This window comes from Poecilia reticulata, chromosome 15 (assembly GCF_904066995.2).
Source record: "Poecilia reticulata chromosome 15, P_reticulata-male-v2, whole genome shotgun sequence".
Lineage (NCBI taxonomy): Eukaryota > Metazoa > Chordata > Actinopteri > Cyprinodontiformes > Poeciliidae > Poecilia > Poecilia reticulata.
In genome coordinates, this window is record NC_088844.1 from 19,252,124 (window position 1) to 19,272,716 (window position 20,593).

Genomic DNA, 20,593 nt, shown 5'->3' on the forward strand with positions numbered 1-20,593 from the left:
TTTAAATGTATAGGGGCTGGTCCCTTGGTAACTCTAGTCGAAGCACCCCGGATGAAAATCTAAAGCCACTTTGTTGACATAAAGAATGTCAACAAAACAGTCCGACTCGGGTCAGCAAGGAGAGCCTTCCTGGGTCAGGGCGTGGCCGGACGATGGTCACCCTTCTCCGTTCGCGCACAGCATGTTGGTGGAGAATGTGGTGCTAAATGACCTGCAGACGACCTGATTATCAGGTCGGTAGGTAGATAGGTCAGTCAAACTTTATCAACAAACCAGCGTTCTGACAACTATCCCAGCATGCACGGCACGCTTCTTCTTCTATGGGGAAAATGAAAATGGCTGCTTATTGTCATTGCTAGACCTGTTGTGGCTCAATATTGGTCCATATATAAGGCGCACCGGATTATAAGGTGCACTGTCGGCTTTTGAGGAAATTGAAGGTTTTTAGGTGCACCTTATAGTGCGGAAAATACGGTAATCATTTTTCTGATGGTTTAACTGTACTGACGTAATGTAGTGATCAGGTAATTAAAGCACAAAATTTGTAAGGATCCACTTCTGTACTCACATGAATAGAAACAAAAGCTGTGTTGGCACTCAACTCTTTAGAAAAAAATGCAAACTACAAACTGGAAAAACAAATACTGCTTGGCTATAAAATCTGAATTCAAACTAACAAACAGGTTGCCTTGTGTTAAACAGAATTAAAGTGAATAAAAAGAGAGGAATATGTGTACGCAATCTGAAAAAATGGAGCGTTTTAGCGCTAAAAAAGCTTTTAGGTGAAGCTTTATTTTTTGTCTCAGACAAGAAGAATAATGACTCAGTGTCGAAACTAATTACTTTAAGTAAAACTATAGTAAAGAGTAAGTTTTATTCAATTTTAATGCATGATCATCTAATAAATACCTCATAATATTTCCCAATTCACAAAAGGAGATAAATAAAGCCTCAGATAAACAACAGAAGCCATACTACACTATGCAATGACTTATCCAACAGACCGCACACAATGAATTAGTGTAAGGGAAATTAAAAACACACATTAAATAGCTTGTAGAACCAATGCTACGTTGCTGATTATCTGATACAGAACTTCATGCAGTGGCTCTCATTGCTTTTCAGAATTTCACTTTAATCCACAATGATAAGTGAGTTGAAAAACATCTACTGGTTATTGCAGCACTTTTATTACATTTTCATGAATTTTGATATGGGTTTACCACTGGGCTTGGGCTGATTGTGGTATTGAGACAAGCTTCAGTCGTCACACTAGATAGACTCAGATTGTATTTTAGAAGACAATGGCAAGACTGCAAGTTAACCAGGAGCCCAAAAGGCAAAACAGACCCAGATCATCATCCTCTCATCAAGGTGTTTAAAGGACAGTATGAAGCAGAAAACTTTTTTTTTTTCTTCAATTGTCTTTTTAAGAAAGACAACACACACAAGCCTATATCTTTTGTCTTAATTCAACAATTTATTAAATGCATACAAAAAAAATGTGACAGGTTTGTATACAGAGACTGGAGTTTCGAAGTCGGATCAGAAATAAGGGGTGTAAAGCCAATCCCAGTCTTTGCAATAAAGCATCCCTAAAGTTTATCTTTTTACAAAACTAAAAGCATAGATGGAAACAGAAAGAGTCTTCCAGTTTTGATACATTTAATTAACTGGGGAAAATTACTTTTCAATTTCTGCCTGATTGACTGGCAGGATCTGTAGTCTTCTGGTTTGTTCGCTTTCAGTTTAGTAATCTGGACTGTGCTGCTGTGTACATTTTAGAGAAATGAGCCGTCCTCTGGCTACCCTTCCAAAAAAGCTGTACTTATTTTTTTTTTTTCTAATTATACTGTCATAAAGTTTGACATTTAATATGTGAACTGGGGTATTTGCAGTTTGAGATGTAAATCTTGTAATTGGCAGACCAACCTCCTACAACATCCAGTGCTGACAAGACCAGCAGCTATCTTGTATTCATTTGAAAATAACCTTTCTAACCACAGGAAGGTGGGCTACAATTTGAAAATGCCTAATAATTCTTTCCAGATTGATGGGTAGGAACAACCACAAACATTGCGCCTCATTTGGCATTGTGTATCCAGTAGAGGTGCCCCGACCAAGCAGGATCTTTCTCGCTGACAAATATTTCATTTTTTTTTTTTTCTTTTATTTATTTTTTAGATGACCTGTCGATTATTATTTTAATGATTACATGCTTCCCTCAAAAGACTACAATACACTATGACAATTTAGATGTTAAAAAATTAAAAGCTATTAAATTTGACGCATTTGTTCATTAAACAAAAATGAAAAACAGACTTTTCAGTACATGATCTGCCAATTATCAAAGTTGATAAATGGGATTGGTTGACTGCTGAATGTGCATATGTATCAAGTCACAAACCTTTTGAGAAAGTTGAAGGTGAAACATCAGAATTGCATTTCATGATGCCAACATGCCACGTTCTTAATAAAATAATCAAAAACTGTATGCCTGTAAAATGTTTGAAGGTAAAAAAAATAGCTGCATAGCTGCTACTGGACTAGATTCATTATAACAATACCAACCACTGAGGGCAGTGAGTACATGTTCAGGGTTTGCAGCAACTTTTGTCCAAATGCAATAAAAATCTGAGATAATTTTTTCACAGCCAAGTCACTGATTGACTGAAAATAATTAGGAACTTTTAGGTTACTAAAACATATTTATTTTCAAATGTGGAGGTTTTTCTCTCTTAATATAAAAGGGCACGACATTTTAATCAGCCATTTGTAATTAAGGGTTGATTTTTATTTTATTTTTTTTTATTTCATTCTATGATCACAGCCAAACCCTGACAATTAGAGGCCTTTTCAGCTGAGAATGTTCAACATGTTCAGTAACTCAGCTCACCATTGCTGTTACTATAAACACATGAGTCGGTGCCTGGCAAACAGCGGTCCCGCTGAAATCACAATTGTTTCGCTTATCACTCTGCACCAGGATCCTAGTGAATTAATCTCCCTACATACTGCTGCTCAAATTTGAGTCTGGGGACTGTCATTAGCCACAATCCCCTTTGGTCAAAGACAGACTGCTACAGACACTGGTTTAAAATGTTTGTGCTAGCCTGGAACGAACTCAAATAGCAGCAAATAAACAACAGTGGGGAAAGTACCGTGAACTAACATGAAGATGCGAATAAAAATAGAATGAACTATTCAATCTGTGCTCTGCCTTGGATGAGTCAGCTATGGTATATCAAGCTTACATGCCTCTTTGTATCCATTATCAAGTAAACTGAATATGCAGGTATGCACACCTACATAGAAGAGCATGAAGGTAGCGTGAAGTAAGATATGAATACCTAGATGTGGAAAACATTGTAATGCCCATCAAACACCTTATTTCAGATGCTTCCCTATGTAAGCGGAAGGTGGTGAAACTAATGTGGAGCTATTTTAACCACCGTAGAGCATAAAGTGCTAAATGCAGTCGGATTGAGACATTATTACTGTGGAAGGTACGTCATTTTTTGTTCGCAGAAGGATATGGCATGAGTAATTCTGTCACACCAGCTGAATAATATGTCTGTGGTCTGGTTTGTCTGTTTAACCTCGCAGCCGTTTTTCAGGCTTCTAACACTATTGGATCCAAATCGTCAATTCAACAGATTAGAGTTGTGACTTTCGCTAATGAACTGAATATATCGAACCTGTTGTTACAGCAAGTGATGGGACATTCTGTTCTTTTTTCCACGTTGTCGTCTAGATCGGGGCCTTAGAAGGGTAAATGACGAGGCAAGGCAATTTATTTGTGGAGCACATTTTCAGCAACAGGGTGATGCGTTTTATAGCCCTCGAAAGTGTGAGAATGGTAAAGATGTATGAGACACCGACGAGGGTCGTCACTAATGAAAAAAGAAACACATGGAAGAAATATTTTTTACAGGTCTAATATCTTAACCTTTTCTAAAAAATTCCATAGTTTGAGGGGAAAAAAGTTACTGTTTCTTCCACTCAAAAAGACCAAATGACAAACTTGAGCCCAAAAACCCCCAAGCACCATGTTCTTGATGCACTCTTTCAATGACAAGAACCAAAGAGCGAAAGGTGTAATATTTTCAGAAGAAAAATCTCACTCAATTATCTGTTCAAAAACAATGTGCATCCTTCCAGTGCTTTCTTCAGGGATATAATATTGTGTAGCTTCTCAAATATATCTTAAAGTACTTTTTTAAAGTAACATTTATATTTTAGATTCATTTTTATTCTGTTTAAAATCATTGTTTGTTATTGTTCCAATAAGTTGTAGTAACAAATGTGTGACCCTCTTAAAAGTATAGCAACAATATTATTACTATGCATAAAGTTGAGCTCCTGGCTGAGTGGACCAAAAAGGAGTAAAATGACACAGGTTTACAGTTGATTTGGTATACCTCATGGGAACTATGAGATCCTGTCTGAGAAATACAAGTCTCCCTCAGAGACTTCACAGTAAATTAGGTGAAGAGACTACCCGTGGGACTCATGCATATATGCTGTGCTGTAAAGTAGAACTGAAAGTAAATCTAGAGCAGTTTAAATGAGAGCTACAACATTAAGATTCTCTTCGGTAAAAGCAGTCTGAGCTGTTAAAAATAAACAAGTTGAAATTATTTTTTTTTTTATTTTTTAACACACAGCAAGAACTAGACACTTATGAATTTGTGTATACGAAGTGTGCAGTGACTTCCACAAATGTTGATAGCCTCTCAACTTTTGCACAAACCTCACTTTATTTTGTTGGAAATTCATGTCTGTCCAGCTTATATGCCACATATCGCCCAATGACCACTGGCTGTCTTGACACCAGAGTCCTCCCACTCAGACTGGATTTTCCAGCTCCTCTACTTGGGCATGTAAGTTTAAGGTGGCTTTTGAAGGCAATTGATTGGTTTGGATTTTATTTAGGGATATCAGATTAAAAGGGGGTAAAAACAAATGGACACCAAAATGTTCCTTTTCATTTTTGCACAAACCTTAGAAGACATTAATATCATACATTTTGTTTTCCCAGAAGAATCTAACATAAATTTAGGAAAGGAACAAAACCGATATTGAGATGCTCACGTTTTGCCTTGGTTTAGGCCGCTGCCCACAATGCGCATTGAAATGACATCTGTGAATGGGAGCCAATTTCACAATGGAGACTCACCTTGACAGGTCTGAGAGCAATGCCAACTTTAGAGCAACAGTGGCTCTCTGCAATGTCCAGGTGCCTTCCTCTGCGCTGGAGGACCTGTAGTTTGCCCTCAAGTTCCTGCAGGTTGCGTCTGTCCTTTGAGGATAGAGGACGACCATCCTTACACTGCCAAAGAAACCAACAGGAAGGAGATGCATAGTTAAATATATGCATGCTTTCGATACGTTATGGTTGTTGGTTTCAAACTCATATTTAGAGCACCCTATGAATTAAAGGAATACTTCAGGTAACAGGACTTTTATAATGACTGCCTTATTAACTGATTTAGAGGAAATCTTGAGATTTAGCAAGATGTTGTATCAGTGAATGGGACGGGTGTATAAAGGCTGAAAACATTTAGTACTCTTTATGAAGCAGAGCATAATCAAATTATAATCTAAAAAGTGACAAAGAAACACATTAAAAAAAAATTGCATATATTTACAAGTGATCAATAAGCTTAAATGTTATAGTTTATGTTTTATTACTACCTCCTGTTTGCAACCACTGAAATTAAAAGAGTGACAAATGCCTAACTCTTTACTTTACTTAATTTCAAAAATGTGTTTACTTGAAATATCCCGTTTGGACAGAAGGAATCTGAGTGGGCGTTTGAAAAGGACATAACTTACAGAATGTAAGAACTTGCAAAGACAGGGGGGCATAAAAATAAGGAAGTGGTGGTGCTTAACCACACAGCGCATGTGGCGTTTTAGCAAAGCTGTTAGTTAATGCATTTTTTTTTCTTTTTTTGTGGACCTTGCATCATCAACATTGATTCAGATGTTTAACACGAAGAGAGAAAATAGCGAATAAATATATATTTCTACTGGTATAGAATTGCTAATATATTAATTTTGATGCAAATCAATGAAACTTCCAACATATTCATGTTTATGCCACTTGTATGTGCACTGAAGACAAGTCATACCACTCAAAGACCTACCTTGGATTTCAGATTTTCTATCTGGTGTTCAACCTCGTCAATGTCCTCCGTGTTCTCAAGGCGTTCGTATGCGACGCTCCGCGTGCCTTTTATCAGATTCAAAGGCATGACAGACATTCCATATGCCTGCAAGATGCAAAAGTACCATTATAATCACACACTATTGTCAGAGCAAGGGTGGCACATATGCCACGTGTATCCTCCCACACACAGTCACTCCTGCCTGGTGGCAAACCCATCACATTGTGGCACATGACAACAGTCAAATGAGGGTAAGCAAACACATGGACGCACACATGCGCGTGCGTGCACGACAAAAATCCCACAGATCCTGGCCTCCTAGGCGGTGTCATTTTTGGCAGAGGGGGGGAAAAAAAAAGATTAAAATGGTGGAATCTATAATTGTGCTAAAGCTTATTGAAGAATTTGCTGCAACCATTTTGTGTGGATATCACTGCCTTATATCACACTGATGCATTTACAGCTTAACAGTGCCCCCATGTGACAGCAGTGTCCTCTAACTCTGAATTTCAGATTTATTTTTTTCTTAAAACAACAAATCAGCCTGTAGAGAAAAATCTGGACTCCACATAACATTTTCTAAATTTGTATTTCTCTTTTTGTTGGTGTTTTAATTAATTAATTTATTTATTTATTTTATTTGACTGGAAGCAATGACGATAAACAATAGCGGTTACAGACAGGAGCAGCAATGTAAAAAAAAAAAAAAAAAAAAAAAGGGTTATGTAACCAAAAATAAAATGGTAATTCAAATTCTGAGGTATTTAGCTACTTTTATATAAAAAATATGAAGGGAATGTTTAATAAAAAGAAAACAAAGCCATCCATTAGAAATGAAACTAAAGGCACCAGTCAGATGCTTTTACTGTGTTCCATTGCTTTTACAAACTTTCAGGAGTGCTATTATATTGGGCCAAAATAAAACTGTCATTCTGTGTGAAGATCATTTCAAAACACGCTGCAACCTTTCAAGCCCTGAAACATTTTACTTCATTCTTTTTGTAAAATAACTTATCAGTTCGAGTGTTAAGGCAGCATTAAGAAAGCCACATGGGATACAAAGTCAGGCTACACTATTATTAGTCTCTGCAGTGGATCTATGCTATGGGCGAATGTCGCCTCCTGCAATGAATCATGAAGCTCTTAAGGCCAGAGCATGTCCCGAATATCAAATACACTCATAAAAGGAAAACCTGTCCCAGATCCCACGAGAAACATTTCCCTCCCAACTAAACCGTAGAAATCTAAAATGACTTCTGCCGGTCTGAGTTCACATTTCCAGTTCAAGTATAATGACGCACGCTGATTAAATTGATTTTAACACCAACCGCAGTCAATAATAGCCAGAAATGCCTTATTAGAGAAGAGAGGAATGTGCATGTGTGTGACTCCATGTGAGTGTTGGCTAAGAGGGAGACTCGGAGAGAGAGTGATCCCTATGCCTGCTGAGAGGGAAGAGGGAGATTTAGTTGGATACAGGTTTCCGACACAAGCCTCCCCTTTGTTGCTTTATATACTTGTGATGGTGAAGCCAAAAGGAAGAGGAAGTGGAGCAGAGTGAGTTAAATAAAACTGTTGAGTTTTTGTGAGCTTAGAATTTACATTCAGGGATGCTCGAGGTCCCTTTCTTACGGAAACAACTATTTAGGTTTCAGATTTTATGCAGATTTATTTTATTGTTATTCGAATCTTAGTTAAATCCTCCAACAGTCTTGGAAAGGAACCGGTTATTTATTCAGTTGCTATCTACAACTTGATCATTAGATGGCTCCAACTTCAACACAAATGACCTTCACCTGTTAAAGAAAAAAAACATAATTCAGATAAATCGCATTCTGAAAAGTTCATATGCTTAAGAAAATGATGCCGTGGTCCTTTTGTGAAAATTCTGATGCCGTTTCATATTTGTTGTAGGTCATGTATGGTCAAGCAGGGGCTCAATCACAGGTTGACAAGCCTGCCAAACACAAAATGTTATTAGCAACTGTTGGTTTAAATAGAAAGGACAAAAAAAGACAGAATGAAGGTACATTAATGGGGACTCACTGATAGCATGTATCAATATTTTTTTTAACTACTAACTTTGTAGACTTTAATTGGGGAAAATTAAGATCAAAGGATGTGATCTGCAACAACATATGATCATGATAGATCAAAGCTGGGTCACCAAATATTTAAGATAAAAAATAAATGCATTTGGAGTTTCACATCTCTTGCTTTGCTTTGGTGAAACTGCCCAATTAGGCCTGTTATTACAAGCTGGTCTGAGATATGTCAATTAACACAAACGTAGATTTTCAAAGAAGCAAACACATCATAACTTTGCTTCACTTTGGATTTTTGACAGCGTTATGTACATGGCACAACGTTGTCATGTTTTACACTCTTTACATTACATGGGGACAAAGCTAGATCTCTGCTAAAAACAAGCAGATGAGCTTGTAATACACAATTAAGATTGCTGGGTGCAGTGTAAATATGTTTTAAATAATATTAAGCCCTCCAGATCATTGCAAATTTGGGTTGAATGCCACTAATGTATATATTTTTTTTTCTTTCAGAATACAGACCAAATGCAGACAATAAAATGATACGCAGTGGCTTCTGCAGCCAGTGACAACCAAAAGAAAAAGAGAAGGCTATTTGCAGCTGCAGCCTGAAGGGCTTATTTTTTCTGACTGACTTCAAAAAACAAGATGATCAAAAACAAAGACACTGTGGGAATCTTGATTTCCACAGAGCATTCACCAGGTCCACAGCAACACCGGTCAGCGCAAATCTGAGCACAGTACCACTGTCCGATTGAACTAGGTAATTATCTACTCTATAGAGAACTGTGAAAGGCATCTGAAAACAGTGAAGAAAATCCCAGCTGAGACTAATTGTATGTCCTAAAGGGAGATTGGTTTTACAATTTACTTGGCTACTTAGTGTTTTATTCATCAACAGTTCCACGTTCAGTTGTATGGTTGTATAATTTGTCAAACAGGACTCTTTGAGCTCAACAGAAACTGGATAGATTGGAGTTGGCTGTCACTTTTATTCTCAGTCTCAGATCCGATAGCAGAGGGGTTTTTTTGTTTTTGTGTTTTCTGCATGTGTCTCTCTGCAGCAGAAACCATTACACATTATGTGGCTCTAACATCAGAAACATCAGCTTTGGGGAATATTCACATTCCAGTTATAAAGACAATGCTATGAAAAATTGACAAAATTAAATAGTCAATGATTTCTGATCTCAAAAAGAAAAGAAAAATGACATGGGGATCAAGGCATTTATTAATGTGCACTGAGGGAGATCTATGTATATAAATAGACAGCAAATAAGTGGTTGATAAGCCTATAAGATGCACCAATACATCATGAAGAGTCTCGGGTGTTCAGGTGAAGTGACAGCAGTCTGAGTATTTTGAGTGATTGAATGTCAGAGCAGTTTTGCCATTAAAGCCTCTCAATCACAACTATATCACAAAAACAAAGAACATGAATAACATACAATAAACACAGATATGACTAGTAAAATAATGTCTTAAAAAGACATTTCCATTTATTTTGAAAAGTCTAAGAAAAATCAAGTCACAAGATTGTAAAGATTTTGAACTCTTTCCCCATTCTGATTAAAAATTACAATAAATAAATAAATAAATAAATAATAAAAAAATACTCTAATAGATCTCAACTCACCGTGTAAGTGATCACTGCCAACATACCAATCAAGGTCAAAGAGCTGATCGAAAAGGATAGAGCAGGAAGACCATCTGTAAGAGAAAAGGAAACCATTGTAGATTTTCTCTAAGAATTGAGGGGAAAATCTTAATACATCTAGCATCAAAAGGCTACTTTTTGTTGTACAATTTTGTTGTATTTTAAAAAGGTTTTTCTTTACCAGAGTGAATGTCAATCAATAGCCAGTTGCATTTTTAAATAGAAAATAAAGATGTTTTACTATCTCTGACTAATATGCTTAACTGTGTTTTTTAACGTTAAAAGATGCTAGCTAGTATGGCGATTAAACCGAGTATTATGTTTTAGTAGAATGATACTTTTAATTGAACTCTTTGGCCACCAATGAAATGTCTGGTGCCAAATTAAGACAATTTATCGCCCCAAGAGTACCATCTCCACAGTAAATCATGGTGGTGGCACCATTATTCTGTGGCAATGTTTTTCATCAGAATGGACTGGAAAACTGTTTAGATCACGGGGAAGATGGATGGTAATAAATACAGGGATATTTTTGAGCAAAACTTGTTTCAGTCTCTCAGTGATTTGGGACTGGGTCGATGGTCCGTCTTCTAACAAGACAATGAGCCAAAGCATATTGCTAAAGCAACGGTTTAAAGTGAAACATCACCCGGATATGCACTGGAATGTCAAAGGCAAAATGTCTGTGGTCAGACTTAAAAACTGTTGGTCACCAGCAGAAACCACTTAACTGGAAGGAGCTGGGGCAGTTTTGCTTTGAGGAATGGGCAAACATCCCAGTGGTAAGATGTGGCGAGCTCATAAGGATTTATCTGATTTTGTCCTGTTTGTTGTTTGCTTCGCAATAAAAAGAATACAAAATGTTGAAAGTTATGTTCTGTAAATGAAATTATGCAAATCCTAAAAAATATATAATTTTAATTCCATGTTATGTGGTAGCAAAGCACAAAACATAGCAGTGGGGGTGAATACTTTCACGAGGCATTGTACATGTAAGCATACAATTTTGATTTTAGCTCAGCTCCTGAACAGTGTTATGTGGGGAGCATCAATGTGGAAGACATTGCATGAATGTGTGTGCATACAATGTGAGCAGGACTAGAAAAATATATAAATGTAAATGTAATATATAAATGTAGTTCACTTGAGCTTTGCTATAGCTACTGAAAATATTTTATTATAAATATAATTGGTTTAATAAATTAAAAATATATGCAAGTATGTTTAATAAGCTAGTGTGATCACTAAAAAGATTAAGAAACATAAGTATTACAAAGGCTTTAGTAAACAAAGTTGATGAAAGCCTAGATCATACTTTCTGCACAAACTGCTTTTTTTGGTTAAACTTGTCCACAGATGATATAATAGTCACAGCTCTGCTTTTAATAGTAACATTTCACCCAGGGTGAAATTTGAAGTGCAACGACATAGTGCGGTACAAGATCTCACAGTATTGCTCACCAAAGTCTCAGGAAGTGCTAGATTTTTATGGCTAGCAGTGGTCATCTTCTGGTGAAGAACCACTATATGCACCAGACAAGACGGTGAGTGTGTTATAGTTTCAGGCTTTCTGTATCTGTGTTTGAGAGTCACATTGTGAAAAAATAAAGGACGTTGTTCTTGAGTTACCCTTTTGATTGACAGAGTAAACTAATAAGAAGTTTTAGCTGGACTGAACCAGAAAACTGTTGTAAAACCGTTAATGAAGCACCCGCCACTTTTACATTTTTTATCAAGCAGTACTTTGGCTTCCCGGTGGAAAAACAAAAACGGTGACAGACATGATGCAAATAATTTGGAAAACCTCGGCTTACCTTTAGCTCCTAAAAAAACACAGGCGCTAGAATCTGTGTCGGAGATAGTGCTGAGTTGTGCTGCTTTCTCTATCATTTTAAAGAGTTTCTCACATTTTTTACTCATGTCACAAAGACCCAAAAAGCAGCCCACCACACTCCCTCATTAAACCCATACTGGACAGTTCTACACTGATCTGGGTATCTTTAAAACACAGTATGTGATTCAAAAACTTTTATTCTATTCGTAAAAGCACAACACATGACATGAGGGCCACTATGGAATTAGACAAACCGCAAGCAAAATAACTGGACTCGCCAAACATAGATTGTGTGAATCATATCATGGCGTAGTCTGACTGTATTGTTACAGCCTTACTCATCAATGAGCTACGGGATTTGCTAAACGTTACCCCTTTTGGAGACAGAGTCTTGGGCCTCCTGACAGGCAGATGAAAGGTGGTCTGCCAGATGAGATTGTTCAGGCAGGGCATGTCACAGCCAGGTACGGCAGCTGTAATACTCTGGACAGCACAGGCTTTACAAAAGGTGATTAGAATGGCACAACGCATTACCAGGACTGAACTGCCAGCCTTCCAGCAACTTCACAGACTAGACTGTAGAAGAAAGGCAGACAAGATCATCTCTGACCTCTGCCATCCCAGCTACACGCTGTTCATGCTTCTCCAGTCAGGCAGTAGGCGCAGAAGCATACCGACATGCACCAGCAAATTTAAGAACACTTTCTATCAACGAGCCATCGGGATATTAAACTGCCTGAAAAACTGAACATCTGAGTTTTCCTGCAGCCACTTCAGGCTTAATGTATTCAGAGTAACAAAGTACTAAGACTTTGAAGTATACCGTTTCCCACAATATTATTTATAATGTCTTCTTTAATAGTTTTCTTTCCTATCTAATTGTTGATTGTGGAATGCCAATTGACTATTATTTTTTTCTTACAAAATAAACTTTACTGCGCAATAATAATTCAAGAATTTCATTACAGTAATGATGTTGCAATGTTGCAAATGAGAACTAATTTGAATTGAAAGGCATACAACTCAAGTAATCTGAACTGAATTGAAATATAATCGTGTATAAGTATAAAATTTGGAATATTTTAATTGGGTTAAAATGACATTGTTTTATATCCAGAATCCCTCTTTCAAGATGTTAAATTTACAAACGGGACTTTTGAATTGCTGCAGTACAGCACAGCAAATAATTTAGGTCAGAAATATGAAATGAAAGACCTAAAAACTACCATGGGATTTGAGGTAAACACTCTTGTAACTTATATATCCGTCCTTTTAGACAAGGACAGATGATATTAGTAATCACATTCCCCTTAGATGTAATGCTTTACACAATAGGTGTTCAAACAGCTTGGTTTTTCAGCTTATGTAGGTTGAGTTAATGTGTGTAACCCACGAGAGAGAAAGAGGACCACCTATCAGGAAAGCACAACAGTAGGTGTCAGGCCAGCTGCCAGAGATAAAGTTGGAAGACAGGGATTGATGAGGAGAGTGATTGCCTCACTCCCCTGTCAAGATCCCACCTGTCATAGCATTCTAAGTAAAAAGCCACACATTTGTCCTTTTATAAATATCCTTCATCCACTCAACATCAACTTCATAAAGCCCAGACCACCTGTCACCATGGTCATAGGTGGGTCTCTCCTTGTCTATCTCCTTGACAGCAGCATTTCAATTGCAAAATTAAGTCAGTATTCAGGGCATGTATAATGTGTGCTGTTTACATCATTAATCACATTCTTCTAGAGACAGTTCATATGCATCCGTACAAGGGCGAAAAAGTGTGATATAAAATATATGTTGTCCTCATTCTATGCAATAAGAAAACTTTGAAGTCTGACAGCCAGGCTGAACATTAACATTTGAATACCTGTTTCTGATTCCCGGGTGTTTCATTGCAATCTTACTTCCTTTGTTTGGTGGTGTGCTTAGTGAAAAAGACAATAGCCTCATGTTCTGCAGAGAGAACATTCTGCACATAGGCTCGACACAAAGCGAAGGATGGATGTTTGCTGCCAGTCTTCTTCGTTTCTCAAGCAGATTTTCCAGGGATTATATGCAGGAAATATTGTCCATTATTGGTTATGCTTCCACATCTGCATAGTGTCAATTCAAAAACCAGTGGAATGAGGAAGCTCTTATCTCTCTCCACATATAGCCCTTCAGGCTTGCGTTCATGTATGAGCCTCATGCACGAAGGTGTTCTTTCAGGAAGCTCCTTTAGCTCTGGCGCCCAACATCGGTGAAATTTCGGCGAAATGACAGAATCATCAAAAGCAGCTAAAAAGGCAGCCATATGTTTGAACGCAGACTATGATAAACCGCAGCAAACGTAAAGCCGCAAAAAGCTGGAAAAGGGCTGAGAAACTTTTGCAGTGGTAAGCTGCACAGCAATGTGGATGTGGACTACTTCTTGAAATATAATGAATGAGTTTGGATTTTTTATAACATATGAAAAAACTATTCTTAACTGGAAGTTAATGATAAAGATCCATAACATTAATACGTTATTTTAAAAAAAAAAAAAAGAAAAATGTTTCCACCTTCTTGCATTGAATTATCTAAACAATATTATGTCATTGTGGTAACTGCTTTGAGATAGTGAAAGCTAAGCATCTGTAGTTAAACAACTGTGTAGACGTCAATGGTGATGATTAGTCCGTCCGTCCGTCTGTCTAAAGGTGACCAAATTCAGCATGTAGAACTTTGTAGCAGAGGGCGTCTGGTACTGGGACATTAACAATATGTTTAATGGGCTCTGAAGATTCTGGGACAGGGTCTCTGCACTGGGCTTACCTCCAAAAGATGTCTGATTCAATCCGATTATTATCTGATCAGGTTAAGTTCTCCTAGTAGAATACAGAAAAGTGCTATTCAATGGACAATAATGTTTAAAATCCAACAGTTGATCATAGTTCTGCAATTTTGTCAGTCAAAAAAATGGCAAAAATGGGTTAAATTAGTTTCATAGATAGCTTTTCCCATAGAAATCTGGCAACATAATTTTGTGTGTCTGTATGTGCAGTCAAGCAAAGCTGTTCTTCTCTATGCTAATTAAAAGAAAAAGTTAAATGTTACAAGCCAGCCTCAAGTACTTTCCCAAGGCAAAGCCAAAAATTAGAAAACTATACTGGCCTGGTCCTGAAATCTGATCCTGAATGTTTTACAGTTCTGATCTGTAAAACATTCAAGGAACACTGGTTTAACAAGTGTAATGTTATAACTATTAAAAGATGCAGCAGCTTTAATGAACTGTTGTTGCAGAAAAGTCAGGAGAGTTATGTGGCCAAAGTGTTTTTTCTTCACACAATTAACTTCCCATCTGGAAAAAAAAGAAGAATCTGGGAATTAGAAAAAAGGATGATGCTCAAATTTCCTCTGCAGCCCAGCAATTTCCCCCGTTGCACCAATGGAGGAAGGTCAGGGACATCGCTTAGGAGATCCCATTTAAGCACTGAGGCAGATGGTTCAACTTTCTCTTTGGTCCCCATATGGTAACACGCCACGCAACTGTTAGTAATCCATACTGGCTAAAGTTCCTGCAATAGCGCTGAAATAGTATAAGGCCTTATTCTAATGAAAAAGTGAAGATGTATGTATTAGTGTGATGGGGAAAAGCTATTTCCTAAAGATTTTATGATGCAATTTATGCTGGAAAATTTGAAAAAACAAATTGGGGAAAAAGCATATGAATTTTATGTGTAAGGATTTGTTCCAGAATATATTGTATTGTATATGACAATGCATAAAATACTTAATTGAGTATTTATTGAATTACTGTAATTGTTTTTGTTGTTGGCACAATGTTTATAAAGCAGTTGATTGCTGAATTAAATGGCCGCATTGACCAGAGGTCAAGAGCCTAGAATCTACACCAGATGGTTGTTTTCACTCTGATTTGTGAACACAAGAGAGGAGTCATTTCGTTTAAAACATGACTTTTAGCTAAAGGAAAACAAATTTGGCAGTAAACAATGATATTGGACAAACATCAAAACTGAAGATTTTTGTATTAGAGGTAATTGTGATTAAATCTGCAAAGACAAAGCATTAATTGTGGGGAAACTCCTGCTATAATATTTTATATGCAGATTTAATAAGGGTTAGTTGCAGCTCTTGACAGGTGCAAATAAAAAGAAAATAAATGACTTAAATGTAGTAAGATGACAATTAAGTAGTTATGACTGAACAAGAAACATCCTGTAGTAATCAATAAAGAACGTAATGACTAAATCATGTTTTTTTCTAGTCTTACTTAAAATGCACTGTGAAATCATGATGATGAAAATCTGACAATTTATAGAAATCCACTTTTTGTTACTCATAGACAGTGCAAACAACATTCACTCTCTTTGATGTGGAAGTAGCTACAGAAGAAAGAAGAAAGTTCATCATTTCCAGTATCACTGAGATGTTTCATAATGATTTCTGAGAATTTACATAGGGTATGGAAAGCTCATTACAAAGAAACTGCATTATCTACCGGGTCACATTTCCTGTTTCTTTACACTGTTACTTCTAAACAGAGCATAATAGTAAAGCAGACCCAATCAAGTCGAAGGCATTGAAGCAAAGTTGCCCTGATTGTTCAATTTCAACTCTCAAACTCAATCAAGGATAGAAGACTGTATTTTTTTTTATGACTTATTGAGATACGTCTGGCTCGTTCAGACTAGGAGAGACCATGAGTTAAAGCAGATAACAGGAAGGCCATGGGGTCTGAAGATCATAAGAATGTAATTGTACTCTGGTTCTGTAAAGCTGTGTTGCTTTACCCATTTGAACCTTCAATCTTTTTCATGAAACTTTTTTTTTTAAATATTGGCAGACTTTCGGAAGTGTCATCATTAAGGTAATGGCCTACATTTTCTAGGAAACACACAGTTGTGAATGCCAGCCATCCACACTACTAAAATGTCGCAGACAGAACACCGACTCACACCTCTGCTCCTTATATAAATACTTAATAAAGCACTCACAGGACGCAAACTAAAATTAAATGAATTACAGTTCATACAGAGAAACTGGAAAAAGTCACAAGAGTCAAACTATTTCTATAAATCCTAAAAATAACATGAACCAATAAGGCTGTGTAGCAATTGAGGAAAAATATGAGACAGTAAATGATGAATGCATAAAGAAATAAAAGGTGTCAAGTTGAACAATTAATTTGAACTATAAATGGGCTTCAAGGGTAATTATAACAACCAGAAGATATTTAAAATTCCAGTTTTGTTGAAAATTACAGCAAGGGTGCTTGGTAGCGGCTGTACTTACGGCTACTGCCAAGCTCTTCAAAAAGGTACTGCACTTTCTCCCACTGAGTGGAATTTTGTCCAGGTGGGGCCTCGAGTGGAACAAATGCTCTGAAAGAATAAAAAAATAAATAATAATAAAAAACACAGATCCTCTTTGAATATTATTACACTTTTCATGACCTGAAAATTCAAAGGAATCTTATGCACTGACAGCTGAAACCCATTAAGAGAGCCACAAGAAAACAAAGCTTTCACCCAGAAAATATGCTGTGGATTTTGGAGATAACTGATAAGTAGTTTCAATCTGTTTTTCAGTTTTTTGTGCCCATTGTAGTATTTGCATGCAGAATTCCAAACCAGGGGATAGGTGTGCAAGTTAGGTCCGTTAAACAGGACAATGGTTTATTTTATTTCTGTGTTTAATATTTATTACCTATGACATTTCAATTTCTTACAAATTAATTATGGACTTTTGTGTTAGGATTTTTTTATTTTATTTTTTATTTTTTTACAATGGTGTAAACTTCATGCTCCACTAAAAAAAAGTACGATGTGTTCCACACTTATTTTACCTGGTGTAGAATGTTTGAGCAAAAAAACATCTGACCATCCCAGACCAATTTTTTATTTTTTTTTCAAACTCCTATAAAGTAGATTTACATTTTTAAAACACCAACATCTCTAGACTTGTATCAAAACGAAACTTGTGTCCAGCTGTCCGACCTTGTAACTTCAACTAAATACCGACTGACTGGACACTGACCTCTTGGTATTTCAGCATCGCAATCAGAATTCAGAGCAATAAACCAACCACCGACAGGATAAAGCGGCAACAGTTGCAGTTTATTTAGTAAAAAAGCATTTATACGACTTCGCTCTACATTGCATCTTCTAAACTTCTATGTGAGACAGTATAGCCATGTGCTCTTTATTTTCTCAAAGCAAATAAGCTTTCCTTCAAAGTCCCATTTTATGGTTCAGAGAGCACATTCAATCGCACAGGTTGGACTCTAGCTATGTTGCTGTCACAGCTCCCAAAGAAATCCATTAAGTTTCCCTGGTGTTACTGAAAGCAACCTGTGTAAAATTCGAAGATAAATAGAACATGACTGAATATGTGCGCCAGTACATAACTGCATTTCTTAATTCAATATAGATCAAAACAGGGGAAGGTCTGGTACTCCCTCTGAAGGTGATTTGGGTATGAGGATTTACATAACTGAGTTTAGACTCCTATCTACAAAATATGCCTTTTTGTAAACAGAGGTGTTTTTTTTCGCCCCTCTTGATGTTTTATTGTGGGCTGACAAATATCGCTTTAGTTGTTTGAAAGGGTTTTCTTCTCATTATCAACACAATAATTTATTTACACCCCTTTTACCTGTTGTGTAGTGAAGTGAAACTCACCCAATTAAAAGGAGCGCCACGCAGACGAGGACAAATCCAACCGTGTACTTCAGAGCATTTTTCACTTGCTGTAATGTAAGAAATAATTAAATTGGTCAATCATGGTCATAAAGTGAAATATTATTATTCTCTGTGAATATGATAAGAAGCATTGAGATAAGGCCTACAGCAAGAGTGCGCAAGACAAAGTGGGCGTAGATCCAGTGTGACTTTGCGGAGATAGCATTTCACATCCCGCGCCATTCAAGGTGCTTTTTAAAGTCCCTACACAAAAGACCTTCTTATCTTTGAGAGAAAGTGCCTCGCTCAGCTTAAAACTGACACATGGCAAGGAGAGCAGCACATTGCTGTGGCTGATGGATCATGCTCACTAATTACTGATTTGTACCATCACTCACTCAAAAAAAAACTTCCAAAGACAGGAGTTTAAAACAAATGTCATCTGCAAAATTAAAATAAAATGACCTAAAACAGACAACTGAATAAGTTGGCACAAGGTTGAACAACATGTTTTCATCACAGTGAATTTTAGTCAAACTATTACCTGGTTTTGATCCATCTGCCTTAAATTTTGCTCCACATGCAAATTGTTTTCAACTGAGGCATCGAAAACAATGTAGACTGCTGTCATGAAGCATTCACTAAATGTCTCAATGTTCTCGGGTCTTTTTCACAGTTCAGTCTTCTCGGTCCTTTGACAACCCTGTGTTGTTTCTTCTTGTAACCATGTTGCAAATTCTTATTTTCTCTTTGCTCTCAAGTGCTTAAAAAAACTGCATGACATATTCCATTTCCTGGAATTTATTTACAAAGAGATACTTGAAAATTGTGCAAACAAAAAATATCAAACTTAAACTGTATTTAGTGAAGTGAACAACGTCAGTATTAGGCACAGATAATCCTGATGACTGCAAATCAGAATTACCTGTGGCTATTAATGTACTATTTCTTAAACTTTAAACAAAAAGCCATACAAGTAAGCAGTCATCTAGTTTTATACTGTGCAAAACCTAATAATGTCACATTAAATACCAAAAGCAATTCTTCTTAAGCTTGGAATATTTATTTGCATCTATCCATTAGGGATGCACGTTGATTTTGGAGTTACCAAAACAAGCAGACATTCCAGTAATGTTTATAATAATTTTAGTATGGAGGCTTTAAAAAAATATAACTAGGACTAGAAGTCAATGCAATTGCAAGTTAATATTTTTTTAACTGCCAACTGCTTTTTTTTTTTTTTTGCAAGCGAGGGGACTTTCAATTCAGAATCACACATGCAACAACAACGAAAAAAAAAAAAACTCAACATATTTAGTTTTATCTGAACGGGATTAAAAACTAAAAATCATGGCCAAAGGTGAGTTACCACTATTCACAGAAAACAAACTTAGCCTTTTATCCACTGTGTGAAAGATTTGGTGAAGCACCCACCTACTGTAACTCCAACCTCTCCTCTGTAAGAGAGGGGTGTGTAGGCAGACTATGAGGTAAATGAGCGATATAGATGCTCTCATTAAAAATAAACAAAATAAGTAATCATCCTAAATCATAAAGCAGTGGATATCATTACTTCTTGTTGAGATAAGTGTGATAAATCACTGCTCCCACCAGAAATTAGTACGGCAAAGTTGCTGTGCTTCATCCTGTTGAGTTCTCACCATGTGTTTTAAAACACGCTAAATTTGGAAATTCTGACCTTTGTCTGACCTAGCTATGCAAGTTATGCTAATGATGAATATAAGATGATAGACACAGCTTAAACTAAAATGCAGAGTCTGACTTGCAGTCTACTCTCTGAAATACTTGGTGTGGAATTGACTTGACTTATATAGTAGATTATTAATTTGAACCAAGATCAAAAAAGAAGAGAACTTTTAAAGGTAGTTATTTCATGTATCGAAATAGCAGCTCGTAAAGAAAAGTAGGATTCAGTCAACATGAGTGTTGGCAGGCATGAACAGTTGTCAGTCGGTCATTTTCTTTCCACACAGAGGGGTTGTGTGTATCATTCTATACAAAATTTGCAAAATTGCAAGAATGCCTATCACTTCATTCAGCACAGTCTAAACAACTTTCAATACTGAGGTAGAAAATAATACAAAATTTGTAGCCCTCTAAACTTAGGGTGAACTTTTTAAGAGACAAAGGGGTTAAACATTATCAAATTAAAATTGCTAACCAGTGGACTGAGGATCCAAGATTATGTGTGCATGTTG

General features: G+C 36.7%; 1 protein-coding gene across 1 annotated transcript in view; it reads right to left on the minus strand.

Annotated features, from left to right (window-relative positions):
* lmbrd1 (LMBR1 domain containing 1) overlaps positions 1-20,593 on the minus strand; it is a 53,941-nt gene that overhangs the window by 19,882 nt on the left and 13,466 nt on the right. The window contains exons 5-9 of the mRNA XM_008429860.2: positions 18,375-18,442; positions 16,987-17,075; positions 9,858-9,931; positions 6,153-6,278; positions 5,180-5,332 (exon numbers count right to left, since the gene is read on the minus strand). Coding sequence (XP_008428082.1) covers positions 5,180-5,332; positions 6,153-6,278; positions 9,858-9,931; positions 16,987-17,075; positions 18,375-18,442 — 510 coding nt within the window. The remainder of the gene's footprint in view (positions 1-5,179; positions 5,333-6,152; positions 6,279-9,857; positions 9,932-16,986; positions 17,076-18,374; positions 18,443-20,593) is intronic.